This window comes from Mixophyes fleayi, chromosome 1 (genome assembly GCF_038048845.1).
Source record: "Mixophyes fleayi isolate aMixFle1 chromosome 1, aMixFle1.hap1, whole genome shotgun sequence".
Lineage (NCBI taxonomy): Eukaryota > Metazoa > Chordata > Amphibia > Anura > Limnodynastidae > Mixophyes > Mixophyes fleayi.
This window is the reverse complement of record NC_134402.1, coordinates 312,989,739-313,010,031: the sequence shown is the minus strand read 5'-3', so window position 1 is coordinate 313,010,031 and position 20,293 is coordinate 312,989,739. Positions and strand designations below refer to the sequence as shown.

The window sequence follows — 20,293 nt, the reverse complement described above, 5'->3', positions numbered from 1 at the left end:
GTGTAGTGATTGAAAAGCCGGACCTTGGAATGATCTCATTGTTTTAGTAGTTGTCTAAAAGGTATGAGATTATATATCTTCAAACTAGAAATCAGTGTAGGGTAAGTAAAACTGAGATAAGTATGTCCCGAAAATCAGAAAGCAGCATAGGGCTAATGACTGAGATAAGCATCCTGGCAATCACTGATTAAAAAATCTATCTATACTCTACAATCATGAAATCGCTGGATAGTTGTGAGTTTCTACATTGGTTGACACAAGTTTAATAAAGAATCACAAATATCAGACTGGGCCAACTGTGTTTACGTATTGAATAGCACCAACAAGGAGCCATAGATTATGTCCACTTGTTTATATATTACATGATAACACAGAGTCTTCTAATAAAAAAACACAAAACAGTCTTTTGCGCTACTGAGTGGCGGGTAGCCATAAGAGACTAGCTATTCATCGAAAGCTGTGTAACTCCGTAGAGGTATCCACTAGTAATGATAGATATACCGAAGGTACAATGAATGAGCTGTCTGACATGGATATTGGATTCCCAAGGAAATCCCCACTATTTCTTGTGGACCAAAGCCGCATTGTAATTTGCACTGCTAAGATATAATTCCAGTCAGCTCCAACCCATAATTATTTTTTCCATTCCTGCAGCCATAGAAATTGAGCACATGAGATCCTCAGCGCACCCGTCAACTCATGGGTCGGTGCTATAATGCTTCCAATGATGACGTAGCTGGACATATAAACTCGTATCAACCAATCATAGGGAAGCTAAATAATAACTATTTCCTATAGCTTCCATTACCCTAAGGAAATGCTGTTAAAGGTACATACGAACCTTATCTTTATGTAGTCATCTAATAGAGGCTTTATCAATGAAATATGTATAAAGAAACTTACATAGTAGTCAGCAACAAATGAAGTAATGAGACGCAAATGCCGCATGTGAGATATTCAATCATAAATAAACTCGTGAAGTGTTGAGTGCATGGAGGTACATAGTTTTAGTGAATGTATAAATGGCGAAACATACATTTTGACTGGAGAGGTCCCTGTGTGGGAGACATCATCCCAAAGCTAGTAAGCATGGAGACTCCACCCAGTCTCATCAATGTTGACCCGATTTCTACAATCGCAAACACATCACATAGACGCATACTAGATCCTCCTCATAGATAAAAATGTAGCTTCTCATATGGAGATAACAAAGCATGTTCTAGCCTCCCATAGGTCCAGTTTCCAAGTAAAAAATAAAAATGACCTGCTAGTCAATTGGGGCAGGACTTACAAGACTCTACCCAGATAACCATCGTCAAACTGTGAATCTGCATGCGCAGTGAGGTTCGCTGATATCCAGCCGAGATTGGTGAGTGTATAACATAGCCACATTAGATTGTGTCAACACTGGCCAACGTCTGAAGAGTCGGCACTGTACTAACATGACCTGTCATACTCACCGGAGACACATGTCATCTGTCCCACATCCAAAGGGTTTCCTTTCTCGCTCCAGTACGTCATGCTGAATGGCGTCATTCTTCGGCTACAGCAACTGCTCCACCTGAACCGCGGACAAGCTCTGGTGCATCGCCTGGAATACTTCCTCGCCCACTAGAATCTGTCGTACTGAAGTGAAAAATGTTAGTACCTGGCAAACTGTGCTCCCGTAATCTGTGGGAGCCCGATGGACGAGGCTGGGCAACCCAGATACCCCCAGGGGCAATGCATGACAGTGCAAAACCGAGGAGCTGTGCCGAGAAGCCCTAGATAACCAAGAATAAAGGCCGGGAGGGGGGAAGGCTGGGAAAAGGGCTCATGTGTATGCTGGGAGTGACCCTAAGCACTAAATAAACAGAGATCAACTCTCTAGACACTGGACAGTTTTTCTAGCATCGGTCACACTGAACAATAGAACAAGCAGGTTGTAACGATACTGGTTGTATTATCTTAAGTTAAATGGCCGAACAGATATACAGCGAGTAGTAAGACGTTTGTCTGGTCGGTAACAAGTGGTTAGTGTATAAGATTTTCTCTTTTCTTCTCTTTAAATAATAAATGAGATGAGCAGGTTTCCAAAATATAATATTTCTATTTATTATAATGATATTATGCATAGATACAGCCACACTGGACGAAGCAGACATACGGCCAGGGTCTCAAATGCTAATTGACAATCTATATTTGATTAAGTCCTACTTTTATAGAAAGGTTACTCCTTATTTTAAAACACACCTTCCCAGCTTACATCACTGCTGGCAATCTAAGTCTCTATCATTAAAGTGACATGTTCTTTTTGACGGGTCATCTTGACCTTATTTGGAGCCAATATTTCTTTGGCCTTATTCGGCGATTGTGAAATGAAAATCACGTGACAATTATATAACTTTGTTGTTTTGTTCATGAATTGTGTAATAATGGAAATTTACTAAAACCATGTCTCTTGTTATGTAATATGTGTTTTTCCCGTTCTCTTAAAAGCACAAACACAAAATTCAAGTTGATTGGTTCATTCTATTGAACTAATTGGCAATAGAGGGGTTTTTGTTAATTATTACTTTCACATTAGATAGAGATTTGCTGGGTCGATACACAAGTGGGTAGTCCCGGATGCAAGCAAGAGTGGCAAGTAGCAGGAGCTGAGCAGGCAGAATACTCAAGCACATGTCTGATCCAGGAGGTGCCTATTATAGGCCCAAACAGGAAACAGGATCCAAGATGGTTTCTCTTGGTGCCATGCTGACCATCTTGGAAAAGGGCAAATTTAAGGGCAAGTTTACAAATACAGAGACCACTAGTGGTCAGAGGTGCAAATATCAGAGTAATTCCTTACACAGGTTTTTATACCTGACAATCCTCCCACAGTCCTAGCTTAATGGGCAGGTGACACTCTCATTTTCCCTTTTTAAGGGAGTTTTCATCAATTCCTTTTGTTTGATTACTTTTACTGCAGACAGGTCCTGTAGTTGTGGGAAAAAGCACTTTCAAACCATGTAAGTATGGTTCAAGGCCCGCAATATAAAACGCTGTGCTGGTCACCTAATAAACTTAATTCATGTGCAGAATGGATTATTTAAGTAGTACTCTGGCAATACTTAAATAATAAGTTCTGCTGCAAGTGTAGAGTTGCTTAAGTAACAGCAGTGCGTTACTTGAAGAGAAAGTAAGTTCTACACATATGAGGAACTAATTTCCGCTCCACTCTATCTGAGCACTATGCTCAACAAGGAGGACTGTGAGGCCCCTGCTGTATAGAAGTGAGCTCCTTGCTCTTTACTGTGACCACCAATAACACATGTCCTTTTTGCAACCCACAATGTCTTGCAACTGGCATTCTGGACTTGAAATAAAAAAGTGCTGAGTGGGGACCTGAAGTTCCAGCAGGTAGGGGTGTGATAGGCAATAATGAAAAGGTGGATTTTGAGAGAGCTCTTGAAAGATTGAAGGTTGGGGGAGAGGCTGGTCAGGCAAGATAGGAACAGCACAGAAGAGGAACAGGTTAGAGGAATATATAAGATTATGAAGGTGAGCATCTCATGACAAGAGAATGATGACAGGTATACGTTGTTGAGGGCTTTAAAAGTGAGAGTGAATAGCAAAAATTGATTCTGGAGGTTATTTGAGCTAATTTAGGGATTTGCAGCATGTTGCAACAGATGTGGGACAATGAAAGAGGAAGATCAGTGTCACTGTAGCATTTCTGATAGATTGGAGAAGGGATAGACCAGTGACGGGAACACCAGACAGGAGAAAGTTGCAGTAGTCAAAAGAATAAATCAGATTTTTGGTATCATGTTGAGTGAGAAAAGGGTATATTTTAGAAATGTTGAAAAACAGGAGGAGACATGTCAGTAAAAGGAAGGTTGCCACCAAGGCACCAGGCATTGGGAACTAGGGACAGCATGATGCTTTCAACAATGAGGGAGACTAGGGAAGTGCTGACACATGGAGGAGGGAAGATGATGAGCTCAGTTTTGAGATTTTTGTACTGTTGAGACATCACACAAGTGGAGATGGTGCACAGGCAGTAGGTTACATGAAATAAAATAAAATGAGAGGCGTTTGGAGAGGAGAGGTAGATGTGGGTGCTATTTGCATAGTAGTGGTAGTAGATGCAAAGGTGTGTGTTAGTTATACGAGAAAAAGTATAAAGAGACAAAAGCAGAGGGCCAAAAAACATAGCCTTGAGAGACCCTAGGAGATAGTGGGAATGGAGGGGAGTGTGTACCAGAAGAAGAGATACTGAAGGAGGATTCAGAAATGTAGGAGGTGAACCAGCAGAGCACAGTGACATGAAGGCAGAGGGAATGAAAGGTGTGTGGAGGAAGAGGGGTGGGGGGGTCAACATTATTGAAAGCAGCAGAGAGGTAAAGGTAGATGAGTATGGAGATGTACCCTGTAAGCAGATAATATTTTCACATTAGTAAAGGCAGTCTCAGTGGAATCTAATAGGAAGAAGCCAGATTGCAGAGGGTTGAGGAGGGAGTGAGAGGATGGGGTGTGTGTTAGGATGTTGTACACAAGTCTCACAAGTCTGGAAGCAAAGGGGAGGAGAGAAAGAGTACATTAGTTTTAAAAAGAGGTAGGGTCAAGAGAGGTTTCTGGAGGATTAGCGATATTAGGGAATGTTTGGAGATGAAAATAAAAATGTGCCAGTGCAGAGTGGCAGGTTTCAAAAGGAGAGGGAGAAACATACTCCACCAAATTGACAGGCACAGGGTTGAGGATTGAAAGTGAGGAAGAGACATCCATAGGAGTAAGCTGCAGAAGAAGCATAGTCAGAGAGTGAAAGACAAATTATAGTGATGACAAAGAGGATGAAGGAATTAGAGAGAAATAGACCTTAGATGAATATAAGTTTGTTGCAGACAGAGCTAGCATTCCAGAGAAAGAGGCTGGTAGTCATGAACACCATGGGTAGTCTGGACCTTCCTGGCCTCACAAACTCTAACTGTACTGTATACATCTTAAGATACACTTGTAAGAAATACATTTAGAAGAGTGTACTTTTGATACTTCTACGTTATCTGAAAAAAAGTTATGATCTAGGGCGCTAGATAAAAAAAAGTCAAAAAACCATTTCAAGTACGCCTTTAACTGCCAATGGAGACCACACATTCTAAAAAAACTTATGGAAAAAAGAAAGATAACTTTTTAACTTTAATGCATGTATATTTCATAGTTGCACATGCAACTACTACTTAGCCTGCTGTCTGTCTGTTAGAAGAACCAGAAAAGGGCCCAATGAATGGAAGCCCTCTCTCCCTCCTGCATTCTTCCAAGGCTGTAAAGTTTTTTAACCTGATTTAAACTGTTATCTGGCACAAACACCAGTCTCCACAGTATCCTGGCAGGACATTAGTACTTCAGTTCTCAACAGTTTACAAGTACTATTAAATATATAAATAAATGATGCATAATAGTTAGAGATGTTCACTAACACCCGTGTTCCGGTTTTGGATCTGGATTAATTAACTTTGTGTTTTGGTTTGTGAAAACCCCCCTTGCGCATTTTAGATTTTGTCTTGGATCCCGATTTTTTTCTAAAATCCCTATTTTTTTTTTCTAAAATCACATATTTTTGCTTTTGTTTCCCCCTACATTATTATTAACCTTATTAACATTAATTTCAAGTCATTTGCAGTCAATTTTGACCACCTCACAGGTCACAATATTATTTTCATACACTTTCAAACAAAGACTGCAGCGACCTGGCAGGATGCTAAGCGACAGAGCAATGACTCAAACACACGGCGGTTCCTAGCACATCTAGGAAACATTGACACACAGCAGTGTCAGTAAAGAAAAGTGGTGCAATTAGCATTGGAGCAATGGAGATCTCCTGAATGTCACTGGAGACTTTGAAGAACACTGCTACCCCTCCTCTTTCTATTCTACCAATGAAGCTGCCCAACTGCACTAGAGTCTGCCAAGAACTGTGCTACCCCTTCTGTGTCTCTCTGTGAAATGGCGCTGGATCACCGTGGAGGGCGGTATTTATAGAATCCAAAGCTCATGAGATCCGAGATCCAACGACGTAACAATGACGTTTGGCCTCCTTTTCAATTGTGAGGGTGCACGAAAATACCGGGCCGGCTTGGCTCGGTACTCGGATCTGCTAAGTTCGGGTGTGTTCAGTTCTCGGGGAACCGAGCCTGAGCATCTCTAATAATAATATATTAATCTGCTCCAGGTAGATATCTAGATTATGTAAGCAATTGAAAATTATTATTATTATTCTTTATTTATATGGCCCCACAAGGTTTCCATAGCACCATATAAATTACAAAATAAAATACAAACAGTAGACCTTACAGGGTACAACAGTACAGAGCAAAACAAGTAAAACCAAGACTCAAAAAGCTGCAAGCAAAGCAAGTACATTGATGTTGAAGAAGAAGAAATGTTATTTAGACAGAAGGAAGAAGGCCATGCTCATAAGAGCTTACATATCAAAGGGAAGGGAAACAGACATCAGGCACAAGAGGAGTCAGTGAAGAAGGAGATCAAGCACAAGAGGAGTGCGAAGAGGGAAGTGGGAGGTGAGGAGAACAAGGATGAAGAAGGTTAGGTGGATGGTTGATAGGCTTTGAGGAACAGATGGGTTTTGAGAGACCGTTTGAAGGTGCTCAGAAAAAGACTTTGAAAAAGACATTAGCTGACACAAATATTACAGAATTGCATAACACAACATAGCAGCAGCATTTAATCATAAACTATTCTTTATTCCTATTCCTGTGAGTTAAGTCATTCGGAAAATCGATTTGTAAATATATTGCACCACAAGCAGCAAAAACCGGGTCCCCCCACCCAATCTGGAACTCCCCGTTAAAATTAGGGATGTGCACCGGCGACTTTTGAGGTCTCGTGTTTTGTGTTTTGGATCCGGATTTTCGTTATTTTTGAGGTTTGGATTTGTCTCGCAAAACACTTGACGAAAGGTCTCGGTTCGAATTTAAGGTATTGGATTCGGATTTTTTTTGAAAAAAACATAAAAAGTTTAAAAATCAAGTTTTTGGGCTTATTTTCACTCCTAGGCTATTATTAACCTCAATAACATTCAATAACAAGCATTTCCACTAATTTACAGTGTATTCTGAACACCTCACAATATAGTTATTAGTCCAAAACGTTGCAAAAAGGTATCTTTCTGGACTGCGTAGAGGAGTGGGTCACCACAATATCTTAAAAACCCTGAACTTTTATGATTCGCACCAATAATTGTACCTGGACTGCGTAGAGGAGTGGGTCACCACAATATATTAAAAACCCTGAACTTTTATGAATCGCACCAATAAATGTACCTGGACTGCGTAGAGGAGTGGGTCACCACAATATATTAAAAACCCTGAACTTTTATGAATCGCACCAATAAATGTACCTGGACTGCGTAGAGGAGTGGGTCACCACAATATATTAAAAACCCTGAACTTTTATGAATCGCACCAATAAATGTACCTGGACTGCGTAGAGGAGTGGGTCACCACAATATATTAAAAACCCTGAACTTTTATGAATCGCACCAATAAATGTACCTGGACTGCGTAGAGGAGTGGGTCACCACAATATCTTAAAAACCCTGAACTTTTATGAATCGCACCAATAAATGTACCTGGACTGCGTAGAGGAGTGGGCACTGGGCACCACAATAAAATATATAAAAAACCTTCAACAGGTCTGCATTACACTACACATACGGCTGCTCCTCCATCCTCTCCATCATATACATGTTGGAGTTTTAGCGTGTGACAACCTCTTGTTTTTGATAATGTCAGTGCATTTTGAATATTTTTCAATTTGCCCCACACCACTGAATGTACTTTATCTATGATACGCATCTATCTATCTTGACTGCGTAGTGTGGTGGCCCCGGTACACAATTTGGTACCGAGGCCACAATATAATTAAAAAACCCTCCACGTGTCAGAATTCCACCAAACAAGTATCTGGACTGCGTAGTGGGGTGGCCCCGGTACCCAACTTGATACCGGGGCCACAATAAAATAAATACACCCTCCACGTGTCAGAATTCCACCAAACAAGTATCTGGACTGCGTAGTGGGGTGGCCCCGGTACCCAACTTGATACCGGGGCCACAATACCTCCTCCAAACATGCTACAGACAATTCGTCATTGAGATCCCATTAAGTATGTTAAAGACAGACAGGGTCCAAGTGTTATTAGTTGACTTTGTAAAGAAAAAAACTGTCCCTGTTGCACATAGTCGTGCAATGAAGACTTACTTTTTCATTTAAAGGCACGATCTTTCAAGTGTAGTGTTTGTAAGTCTAAGTCATATTATACTTTTGGTAAAATTGGTTTTTTTTGTTCCTCTTTATGTTAATTAATTAGTAATAGAATTAAAGTAGGAAATAGAATTAAATAGAATTAAAGTAGGAAATAGAGTGGTATAGAGTTGTAGTGTGGTATAGATAGAGTGGTCCACACAATATAATAATAAAACCCTCAACTGGTCTGAATTCCACCAAATAAGTATCTTGACTGCGTAGTGTGGTGGCCCCGGTACACAATTTGGTACCGAGGCCACAATATAATTAAAAAACCCTCCACGTGTCGGAATTCCACCAAACAAGTATCTGGACTGCATAGTGGGGTGGCCCCGGTACCCAATTTGATACCGGGGCCACAATACCTCCTCAAAACATGCTCCAGACAATTCGTCATTGACAGACCCCAGACAGACAGGGTCGTAGTGTTATTGTTTGACTTTGTAAACCCAAAAAAATGTCCCTGTTGCACTTGCACATAGTCGTGCAATGAAGACTGACTTTTTCATTTAAAGGCACGATCTTTAAAGTGTCAGAAAGAGAGAGAAGACACAGGAGAGGAGAGTTGTAGCTGGGGACCTGGGGTGGAAGCTCCCAGGCTCCCCCAGCATTGCCTGGAAGTCTGAGCGTGGTGACTGAGCCAGGGCAAGGAATGTGTGCCCTGGATGAGGGGGAGAACTCCATGCCACTATAGTGAACCCAAGAGAGAGGGGGACACTGCACATGGAAGAGGCCCTGGAGTGAGGGCTGCTACAAGAGGCATGGTAGCTGTAGTGTCAGATCCTGAGGCTGAGAGTACACAGAGTGACGTGTCAGAGCACAGGAGACATTATCCCCGCAGAGGAGGGATGAGCTGCAGTTGAGAGGTCTGTTGTTGAAATAGGACATGCACACTTTAACAAACCAATCATTTCAGCGACAGGGCCTACCAAACAACTTTGACTGAAATGATTGGTTTGTTTGGGCCCCCACACCAAAAAAGCTATTCATCTCTCCCTGTACAGACTAAACAGGCTCTACTGAGGCAAGATGTCGTCCTCATCCTCAACCTCTGATTCCTCTCCCCCTACAGTGTGTACTTCCTCCTCATCACACATTATCAATTCGTCCCCGCTGGACTCCACAACCACAGGTCCCTCTGTAGTATCTGGAGGGCAGTGCTGTACTTCATTGAGGAATTGATTATTCATTTTTATAAACATCATTTTTTCAACGTTGTGAGGAAGCAACCTCCTTCGCCGCTCACTTACCAGGTTCCCCGCTGCACTAAAAACTCTTTCCGAGTACACACTGGAGGGGGGACAACTCAGGTAAAATAGAGCCAGTTTGTACAGGGGCTTCCAAACTGCCTTTTTTTCCTGCCAGTAACAATATGGACTGTCTGACATGTCTACTTGGATGGTGTCAGCAAAGTAATCATCCACAATTTTTTCTATTGTCACAGCATCCAATGCAGCGAGAGTAGACATGTCTGCAATGGTTGGCAGGTCCTTCAGTCCGGACCAGATGTTATCAGCATCCCCGCCAGTGCCTCTTTTGGGAAAACTGAGCTTTTTCCTCGCAGCCATAGATGTGGAAGAAAATGAGGGTGGAGATGTTGGCATGTCACGGTCCTCTTCAGAGGACAATCTCCTGACCAGCAGGTCTTTGCACCGCTGTAGATTTGTGTCCGCCGGAAACAGAGACACAACATACGCTTTAACCTGAGGATCGAGCACGGTGGCCAGAATGTATTCCTCTGACTTCAAAAGAGTGACCACCCTCGGATCCTGGCAAAGCGTACGAAGGGCTACATCCACAAGAGCTACATGCTTGCTGTAATCGCAATGGCTTACCAGCTCCTCCCTCACTTTCTCCAGCTGCTTCTGCAACAGCCTGATCAGGGGAATGACCTGACTCAAGCTGGCAGTGTCGGAACTGACTTCTCGTGTGGCAAGTTCAAATGGCTGCAGAACCTTGCACAACACGGAAATCAGTCTCCACTGCGCTTGACTCAGGCGCATCCCCACTCCTTTGCCTATGTCGTAGGTGGCTGTGTAGGCCTGAATGGCCTTTTGCTGCTCCTCCATCCTCTGCAGCATATAGAGGGTGGAGTTCCAGCGCGTCACAACCTCTTGTTTGAGGTGATGGCAGGGCAGGTTCAAGCTTTTTTGATGTGTCTCTAGTCTGCGGTAGGCACTGGCTGAATGCCGAAAGTGTCCAGCAATTTTGCGGGCCACCGCAAGCATCTCCTGCACACCCCTGTCACTCTTGAGGTAATGCTGCACCACCAAATTAATGGTGTGGGCAAAACATGGGACGTGCTGGAAATTGCCCATATTTAATGCCCGCACAATGTTACTGGCATTGTCTGACACCACAAATCCCCATGAGAGTCTAAGTGGGGTAAGCCACTGGGAGATAATTTCCCTCATTTTCTCTAATATGTTGTCAGCGTTGTGCCTCTTATTAAAGCCTGTAATGCACAATGTTGCCTGCCTTTGCATGAGCAGCCATTTTGTAGATGCTGCTACTGATGCAGCTGTTGCTGTTGCTGCGGAAGGGGATGCATCTACCCAGTGGGCTGTCACAGTCATATAGTCCTTCGTTTGCCCAGAACCACTTGTCCACATGTCCGTGGTTAAGTGGACAGTGGGTACAACCGCATTTTTAAGAGCACTGAGGACACTTGATCGTACTTCTCTGTACATTTTTGGTATCGCCTGCCTAGTGAAGTGGAATCTCGAGGGGATTTGGTACCGGGGACACAATACCTCCATCAACCCTCTAAATCCCACTCCACTGATGGCGGACACCGGGCGCACGTCTAACACCAACATTGCAGTTACAGCCGCAGTTATACGCTTTGCAATAGGGTGACTACTATCGTATTTGGTGGTCATGGCAAACGACTGTTGGACGGTCAATTGTTTGGTGAAAGACTTAGCGGTCTTACGACTTCCCCTCTGGGAAGATGACCGACTAACAGCAGCAACAGCAGCAGTGGCAGTAGTAGGCGTACCGCTGCAGGATTCCTCGGATGAATCCCGTATTGAGGAGGACTCAGTCTGGCTGGTGACTTGGGCTGCAGGACTGAATCTGATGGAGATTGTGGAGGAAGTTGACGAGGAGGGTGTTGCTGGTGTGTATCCAACTGGACCACGGGATTTAGGTGTCCCTGTACCGATGAGGGTCCTAGCCCCAGTTCCTGAACTAACCACTGAACTATGAAGGTTATTCAGGTGACGTATAAGGGAGGATGTTCCTAGGTGGGCAAGATCCTTACCCCTGCTTATTTGAGCTTTACATAAGCTACATATTGCCATACATTGGTTGTCTGGATTTGGATAAAAATAACTCCAGACCGAAGAGGTGCATTTTTTGGTCTTCTGACCAGGCATGACGATGGGCTTTTTCATCCCATGGACATCAGCTGTTTCCCCCCCTGGTGCCTCATTTACAATAACCACATCACCATCCTCATCATCAAGTTCCTCCACAGCGCCAGCTACATCATCAATAGCCTCCTCCCGAGCCACCTCTTCCCGTACAGTGATGGGAAGGTCAGGCTTGACAACCACCAACACCCTTGGACTCGCCTTGGGGATTTGTGATAATTTCTCTTTAGAAGGCAGAGTTGTTTGCTGTTTTGTTGCTGACAGCATAACTCTCTTCAATTTTTTGTAGGGGGGGGAGGAGGAGGAGGGCTAAGATCCGTGGGTGAAGCTGAACCACTAGTCATGAACACGGGCCAGGGCCTAAGCCGTTCCTTGCCACTCCGTGTCGTAAATGGCATATTGGCAACTTTACGTTTCTCCTCAGATGATTTTAAGTTTCTCTTTTTGCTACTTTTTCTTAACTTGGGCTTTTTGGATTTTACATGCCCGGTACTACGAGATTGGGCATCGGGCTTGGAAGACGACGTTGATGGCATTTCATCGTCTATGTCATGACTAGTGGCAGCAGCTTCAGCATTAGGAGGAAGTGGGTCTTGATCTTTCCCTACTTTATCCTCCAAATTTTTGGTCTCCATTATATGTAGCACAAGATACTGCAGAATGTGTGAACTTGGTAATATTGCAGTACCAATGGACTTATAATGCTGGATTGGTTTTGCAAATTTGGTTATAATTATTATATATTTTTTTTTTTTTTTAATTTTTTATTTTTTTTTACTTTTTTTTTATTTTTTACAAACTTGGGAATAATGGGGAAATAACTATGCCCTTAGAAGCACAGAGCACAGGACACAGCACCACTGGACTGAACAGGACACGGCACAGGACCCAGCAGCACTACGGAACTCAGCAGGACAGAGCACAGGACACAGCACCACTGGACTGATACTGCAGAATGTGTAAACTTTGTAATATTGCAGTACCACTGGACTTTTACTGCTGAATGTGTGAACTTGGTAATATTGCAGTACCAATGGACTTATAATGCTGGATTGGTTTTGCAAATTTGGTTATAATTATTATATATTTATTTTTTTTTTTTTACTTTTTTTTTATTTTTTACAAACTTGGGAATAATGGGGAAATAACTATGCCCTTAGAAGCACAGAGCACAGGACACAGCACCACTGGACTGAACAGGACACGGCACAGGACCCAGCAGCACTACGGAACTCAGCAGGACAGAGCACAGGACACAGCACCACTGGACTGATACTGCAGAATGTGTAAACTTTGTAATATTGCAGTACCACTGGACTTTTACTGCTGAATGTGTGAACTTGGTAATATTGCAGTACCAATGGACTTATAATGCTGGATTGGTTTTGCAAATTTGGTTATAATTATTATATATTTTTTTTTTTTTAATTTTTTATTTTTTTTTACTTTTTTTTTATTTTTTACAAACTTGGGAATAATGGGGAAATAACTATGCCCTTAGAAGCACAGAGCACAGGACACAGCACCACTGGACTGAACAGGACACGGCACAGGACCCAGCAGCACTACGGAACTCAGCAGGACAGAGCACAGGACACAGCACCACTGGACTGATACTGCAGAATGTGTAAACTTTGTAATATTGCAGTACCACTGGACTTTTACTGCTGAATGTGTGAACTTGGTAATATTGCAGTACCAATGGGCTTATACTGCAGGATTGGTTGTGAAAATTTTGTGGTAATTAAAAAATATTAAAGTAGTTTTTGGTATTTTATAAAAAAAACTTTTTTTTATTTTTTTAAACACAGGGGAATATTGGGGAAATAACTATGCCCTTAGAAGCACAGAGCACAGGACACAGCACCACTGGACTGAACAGGACACAGCACAGGACCCAGCAGCACCACTGACCTCAGAAGGACAGAGCACAGCACACAGCACCACTGGACTGATACTGCAGAACACAGCACAGCACAGCACAGCACAGCACAGCACAGCACTAAACAGCACAGCACAGCACAGCACAGCACAGCACAGCACAGCACTAAACAGCACAGCACAGCACTAAACAGCACAGAACTAAACAGCACAGAACTAAACAGCACAGAGGACCACCTAACACACCCTCCCTCTACCCTGATCAATGCCCGAGTGAAGATGGCGGCGACTAGCGGGGAATTTATAGGATCCGAGTATCGCGAGATCCGACAACGGGATTATGAGTCAGAGCCTCAGTTTCACTTTTGAATTTGGCGCCAATACCCGGATCTGTCTCGGATCCGACTCGGATCCGCAACGTTCGGGTGGGCTCGGATTTCAGAAATCCGAGCGCGCTCATCCCTAGTTAAAATCATAACAAAGGAAACTGATAAGGGAAAGGAGAAGGTCCACATGGAAGGCATAAGGGAGAGGTAAGAAATAAAGGAAGACATTATGGAAAGTTGCAGGTACATAAGTACACAAAGGACAAATGAGAGATGTTGGAACAGGGGAGATATTAAGGAAAGGTAAAGTAAAACAGAAGACATGAGGAAAACATGGAGGAACACATGGGAGAAGTAGAGCGACACAGTGCTATTACCCTTGCACCATGTAATATATTTTATATTTTTACTATATTGTGTTAAAAAACATCTAATATTTGGGGCGTGGCTTGGACACCATTTCGAGAGGTTGCAGAAACTCTGAGACCCTTTACACTCCACCCTCTAATCTGCAAATATCAGGCTTTCCCCTACCCTAAACATCACAGAGTACCTCTCATTCTGTCCCGATTACCTGGGGCACCTTTCAACCCTGTTTTTTTATTTGGGCGGCTGACTGTGAGCTGATGTCCGGGCTTGGACCTACTCCTCCTGTGGGAGTGATGTGAAGTCATCAGCAACAATAAGGTATCTACTATAGTACTTACCCATCTGGTTGCTTGCATTCTCCCCTCTTCAGTGCAGTTGTTTGTTTTGGAGGAGTCCCTTGCTGCGGACCACTGCAGAAAACTGTATGTCTATCATATCTGTCTTCATTGGCAAGATAATACCAGCTTCTGTGCCACTGCAGTAGGATATTGCTGCCATCTAGTGTCTACTTGTTCACAGTACATCTTGTACTTATCCAGTCTTCACAGATGATTTCAGTGAAAAATTAACTGTATCCTGTGACATGTAAACTACTACTCCATTCATGTCTGTAGGAATCTATATTGCTTCAGCTGCCCTCCGACTTACCACAGCTTCGATGACCTGAAAATGTCTGCCTGATTATTCTTTTACTGGACCATACTTTAAACTAAGCGCTGCTCATGCCATAACATCTTGTACCATATCTATCTACGAGGATATCTTTAACGTAGGAGTTGTCAGTACTATACAGCTTGTGTAATCCAAACTACCTAGGCATCATGGCTTCTCCCAAGAAAGTTAAACCAGACAAACCTATCCCTCCAGTGAACTTCTTCGGCACTGGCTCTCCCGCATCTTCGTCAAATGCTGCTGCATCCCATGCTGCGTCACAACAAGTCCTTCAAACACCCCAGGTTTCCCCACCTAGAACATAAACAGATCCATCTGGGGCTCCAGATGACACAGAGACCTTAGAAATAGATGGTCCTATTACCTTGAGGTCCATTCAGGCTCTGTTGCTAGCGCTTAAAACAGACATCACCTCTGAACTCAGGGCACCAATCAAAGAAATCAAAGCTGACCTAACCCATTTGGGAACCAGACCAGATCAACTTAAGCACAAGCTGAAAGATCTGGTGGCCTCCCATAATAATTTGATATCTGGTCATAACCTTTTACAAGAAGAAGTTGCTGTGAATAAGGACAAAATAGTTGATCTTGAGGACAAATCACATTGCAAACATCAAAATCCAAGGTATCCCAGACTTTATGAATATGCCACGGACCTTTTCCACAAATTACTGCCAATGGCCCCGACCAATGACCTCCTCATAGATCGTATACGCCATCTCCCCAATTATCGGAATGCTCTGGACTCTGCACCCAAAGATACATTACTACGGGTGCACTTTTACAGAATTAAAGAACAGATTCTGCAAGCTTCCTTGCCATCTTTTACTACTTGAGCAAAATTGGGGGATTTACAATTATATATGGATATATCTGCCGCAACTCTGCCCAAGTGCAGGTCATTTCACCAGGTTGCGTTGGCCTTACAAGCGGCTAACATTCAATATCGTTGGGGTTTCCCGACAAAACAAGACCCAACGGCCATTCCAAAAGCAAACTGAGTCACCAAGGATAATGGTTAAATTTCTATCCATTAAAGCGAAAAGTTTAAACACCCCTAACAAGCGGAGAATTGCCCCAAGAGCTTTGCAGCCCAAAAAGCAGACATTGTAGCTATCCAGGATACCCACTTCTCCTCACACACATTCCCCGCCTCAATTCCACAATCTTAAATATCCAACCTGTTATTCAGTGTCTGGCCCATTTAAGCGGAATGGAGTAGCCATTTTGATTGCTGCTAATTGCCCTTTGAAACTAGAGAAACAAGACACCGATAAAAATGGCAGATACCTGCTGGGAAAGATAGGACATCAGAGTTTTTACACTAGTCTCTCTTTACGTCCTGAACACCCGTCAACTTTCCTTTCTTAATTCACAATGTAAAATGAGGAACACTATTATGTATGGGTGACATTAATGTAGCTCCAGACTACAGATTAGATCGCTCCTCTAGCCCCTCCAAAGAGTCCATGGCTTTCTTTGCTTCTATCTCCTCTGTCTTCTCTAAACTCCTAGTGGAGTATGATTTGTATGATGTGTGACAAACTTATCATCCAGGAGAGAAGGATTACATGTATTTGTCCCATGTACACAATTCATATTCCCGTATTGACCTTGTGTTATCTGATAAATGGTCCCTTCAGCGTATCATAAATGCTAACATTTTTACTTATAACCTGCTCTGAACATGCCCCTATTTTGTGGCAGTTGGAACTCATTGCTGGAGACCGCCCTCGTCGACCCTGGAGACTGGCAGACTATATATTAGCCGATGTTGGTGGGACATGGATCATGCAGGATGCCCTTGATTCCTATTTAGAGACCAATAAACCAGAAGATACCTCAGTTTACACCCACTGGTGTGCCCTTAAGGCCATTATAAGAATTCATGCAGCAATTAAAAAAACACAGTCCGAAGTACAGGCTTTGCATGAGACAAAATGTATATCATTGGAGACCCTGCATAAATATACCCGCTCAGATTGCAAGATCAAAGCAGAACTAAATGCATTATGCAGGAAAATTAATTAAGCCTTTCTTATATAGGTTAACAATACCATAGCTAGACTCAATCAGCATTTCTAATAGAGCGAGCAGATTGCTGGCCCGTAAACTTCATGAAAAGAATACTATAAACCGGGTTAAGACCCTACGCAACGTACAAGGTACTGATATCTCCAACCCACTTGGCATAGCAAACAAATTTGCATCTTATTATGAAGGTCTATATAACCTAAAGGATGTCACATCTTTGATCCAGCACTCTACTGAATTCATTAATGAGTTTCTGGCTTCTATCTTGCTCCCATCCTTGTCACCAGAAAAGGCTTTGGCCTTGTGTTCAGACCGGACGAAAGATGAGGTCATGGGAGCCATAAAAATCTATCAAGCACGGAAAGGCCCTGGGACCTGATGGCTTTACAAATGACTTCTACTCCTCCTTGCAGCCTGCATTGACCCCTGTTCTCACTACACTATTTAACTCGGCCACCCGAGGTACGAGATATTAAATAACAAGACTGATTAAAAAACTCACTTTTATTTATTGGTATTACAAATTTAATGTTTGTCCCCTTCGATATACTCCCCATGTGTACTAATACTGTAGTCAAATGGGAAGTAGTCTTGTTTTCCAGTGGTCAAAGGCATGAAGCGAATCAATTTCTGTCACTTGTTTCAACATATCTGCCGTTTTCTTCTTTACAGCATCAACTGACTCAAAATGTGTCTGTCAGGCGCCGCTCTCACACCATGCTCGGTGTTGGGAGTAGACGCCTGACTCGGCCGTCGGATCCCCGTCCCGTTGCCTAGCAACGGGACACACTTCCGGGCTCGCGGCCACGCATGTGCAGTGCGCACGTCCCGTTGCTAGGCAATGGGACGCTTCGTCTAAGTTATATCGGCAGTCAGGAGCACCTGACCGCCACAGGTCTAATCAGGGCTAGTGCCTTACTATAAATAGCCCCTCCTTTTCCTTATCCAGTGCCAGAGTATTGGTTTCACCTTTCTCCAGCGTTGTGTCCTGTTCCCATATTCCAGTTTCCTTTGGTGTTTGACCTCCGGCTTGTTTCTGACCATTCTCTGTTCCACGATTTGGCTTCTTCGTTTATTGGACTCTGACCCTTGGCTATCCTCTCGACCATTCTTCTGGATCACCCTTGTGTACTGCGCTACCATTTGGCTATGACCCAGACCGTACGACTACTCCTGCAATCTCCCGCTGCACTGTTAACTAGCTTGAAGGACCGCGACTTGCGTGCCCCACGCAGCCAAGCCCATACCTCCTTGCGGGGGTCCCTGGTGAATACCGGGGGCACGTTAGACTCCGTGCCTTCCTGCATAGTAGAGTCAATGCAAGTCAGCGGCATCTCCAAGTCCAATCGTGACAGTGTCCCTTTAAGCACTGATTTAACTTTTGGAAAAAAATAAAAATCGCAAGGTGCTAAATCGGGTGAATATTGAGGATGTTCAAGTGTAGTAATGTGTTTGTCGTCAAAAACTGCTTTGCAGAAAGTGCTGTGTGAGCAGGCGCATTGTCCTAGTGAAGAAAGAAACCATTTTTCCACAGTTGCGGACGTTTCTTTCTGACTCTTTCTCTCAGCTTTTCAAAAATTCCTTATAATAATGCTGATTGACTGTTGTGCCTTCTGGAACCCTTTCTTCCAAAATTACACTCTTGATATCGAAAAAAACAATGAGCATTGGTTTGAATTTTGACTTGCTTTGACAAGCTTTTTTCATTCTTGGTGATGACTGTGTTTTCCAGTGCATTGCCTGTTTTTTGGTTTCAGGATAGTACCGGAAGTACTTTATGAAACAGGTTTGGATCTGTGTGAAGTTTCTGCAGAATGTCAATACTACATTCCTTGCGACGTTCTGTTTGCTCTGCTGTGAGAACCCTTGGGACCATCTTTGCACAAACTTTCGTCATGTTAAGATCCTCATGCAAATTTTCCATATGGTGTCTTTGTCAATGTTCACTGATTCAGCTGTCATTCGAACACTGAATCGGTGGTCTTTTCGAAAAATCTGACTGATTTTTTCTACATTTTCTTCGGTTCTTGAAGTGCAAGGTCGTCCATGGCGCTCATCGTCATCGATATTCTCACGTCCCTCGCTAAATCTTTTGTGCCACTCAAACACTCGCGCACAAGACAGGCAGTCATTCCCATAGGCTGTAGTAAGCTTTTAAAAACATTCTTTTTTTTGTGCAATTTTACTAAAAATTTCAAATTGACACGTTGTTCAACTTTTAAACTTAGTATTTTTTCGGCACTCTACAGAAAACACAACCAAACTAAATGGCAACTCACAATCAACTGGACATCATAGTGGGTTGTGGCTTGTCATGCAGGTTCAGACAGGTTCAAGGTTACTACATATGCAGTTATAACCGGTCCTGACTGCTTTGTTTACTAGGTGGAATCACAGTCTCGTTATTTAATAGACATACCTCGTATGTTTCTACCTGGAGAAATGCTCGAAGCACAAATAATAATCATTCCTAAACCAGGCAAAGATCCTTCTCACTGCCAGAATTACCACCCCATACCGCTTTTTAACTCTGACCTTAAAATCTTTGCTAGGCTAATTGCTAACCGACTCAACCCCATCCTGCCCTAACTAATCCACTTAGATCAAGTCGGCTTTGTGTCTGACAGACAGGCACTAGATAACACGAGGAGGATATTAAACATCATTAAAACACACACTGCTAGTTCTGTACCCATACTGCTACTATCTCTGGATGCCAAAAAGGCATTCGATAGGATTCATTGAGAGTATATGTTTGCAAATTTGGGTTTGATAGATATTTTCTCAAAGATATTTTCACTTTATACACTAATCCTTCAGCCAGTGTCTTCAGCAATGGGTTCCTTTCCTCCTCCTTTCAGATTACTAATGGCTCCAGGCAGGGTTGTCTCCTCTCCGCGTTAATCTTTGCATTGGCTATGAAACCCCTGGCCACCAAAATCAAAACAACGGGTGCTGTCAGAGGGTCCATTATTGGTACCACCCATCACAAGGTCTGTTTCTTTGCGGATAGCATTCTACTGCTTGTCACGGAAGTCCTCATTACCTGCATTATCCCAAATCCTACCAGATTACTCAGGCGTCTCCTATTACAAACTTAGCACTTCTAGGTCAGAGGCACTTGGGGTGGCTCTCCCAAAGAACACTCTACGTTCTGTAAAAGTCATCATATAAATTCCAGTGGTGCCTCATCTCTATGACATGCCTAGAAATACGTACCCCACACGAATCCTGCTTTGGTCATTGAGAGTAATTACCAACCGCTCTTAAAGCCCTTTGAGAAACTCACTAAATCTTGGGTTAACTATGAAATTTCTTGGCTGGGGAGAGTGGCCACTCTGAAAATGAT

The 20,293-nt window shown here is 43.0% G+C and overlaps 1 protein-coding gene across 1 annotated transcript in view; it reads right to left on the bottom strand.

The window, feature by feature from the left end:
• Positions 1 to 18,053, bottom strand: part of LOC142151411 (olfactory receptor 10G7-like) — a 32,119-nt gene extending 14,066 nt beyond the window's left edge. Inside the window, exon 1 of the mRNA XM_075207059.1 lies at positions 17,914 to 18,053. Within this exon, the coding sequence (XP_075063160.1) occupies positions 17,914 to 18,053 (140 nt within the window). The remainder of the gene's footprint in view (positions 1 to 17,913) is intronic.
• Between the last annotated feature and the right edge of the window lie 2,240 nt (positions 18,054 to 20,293).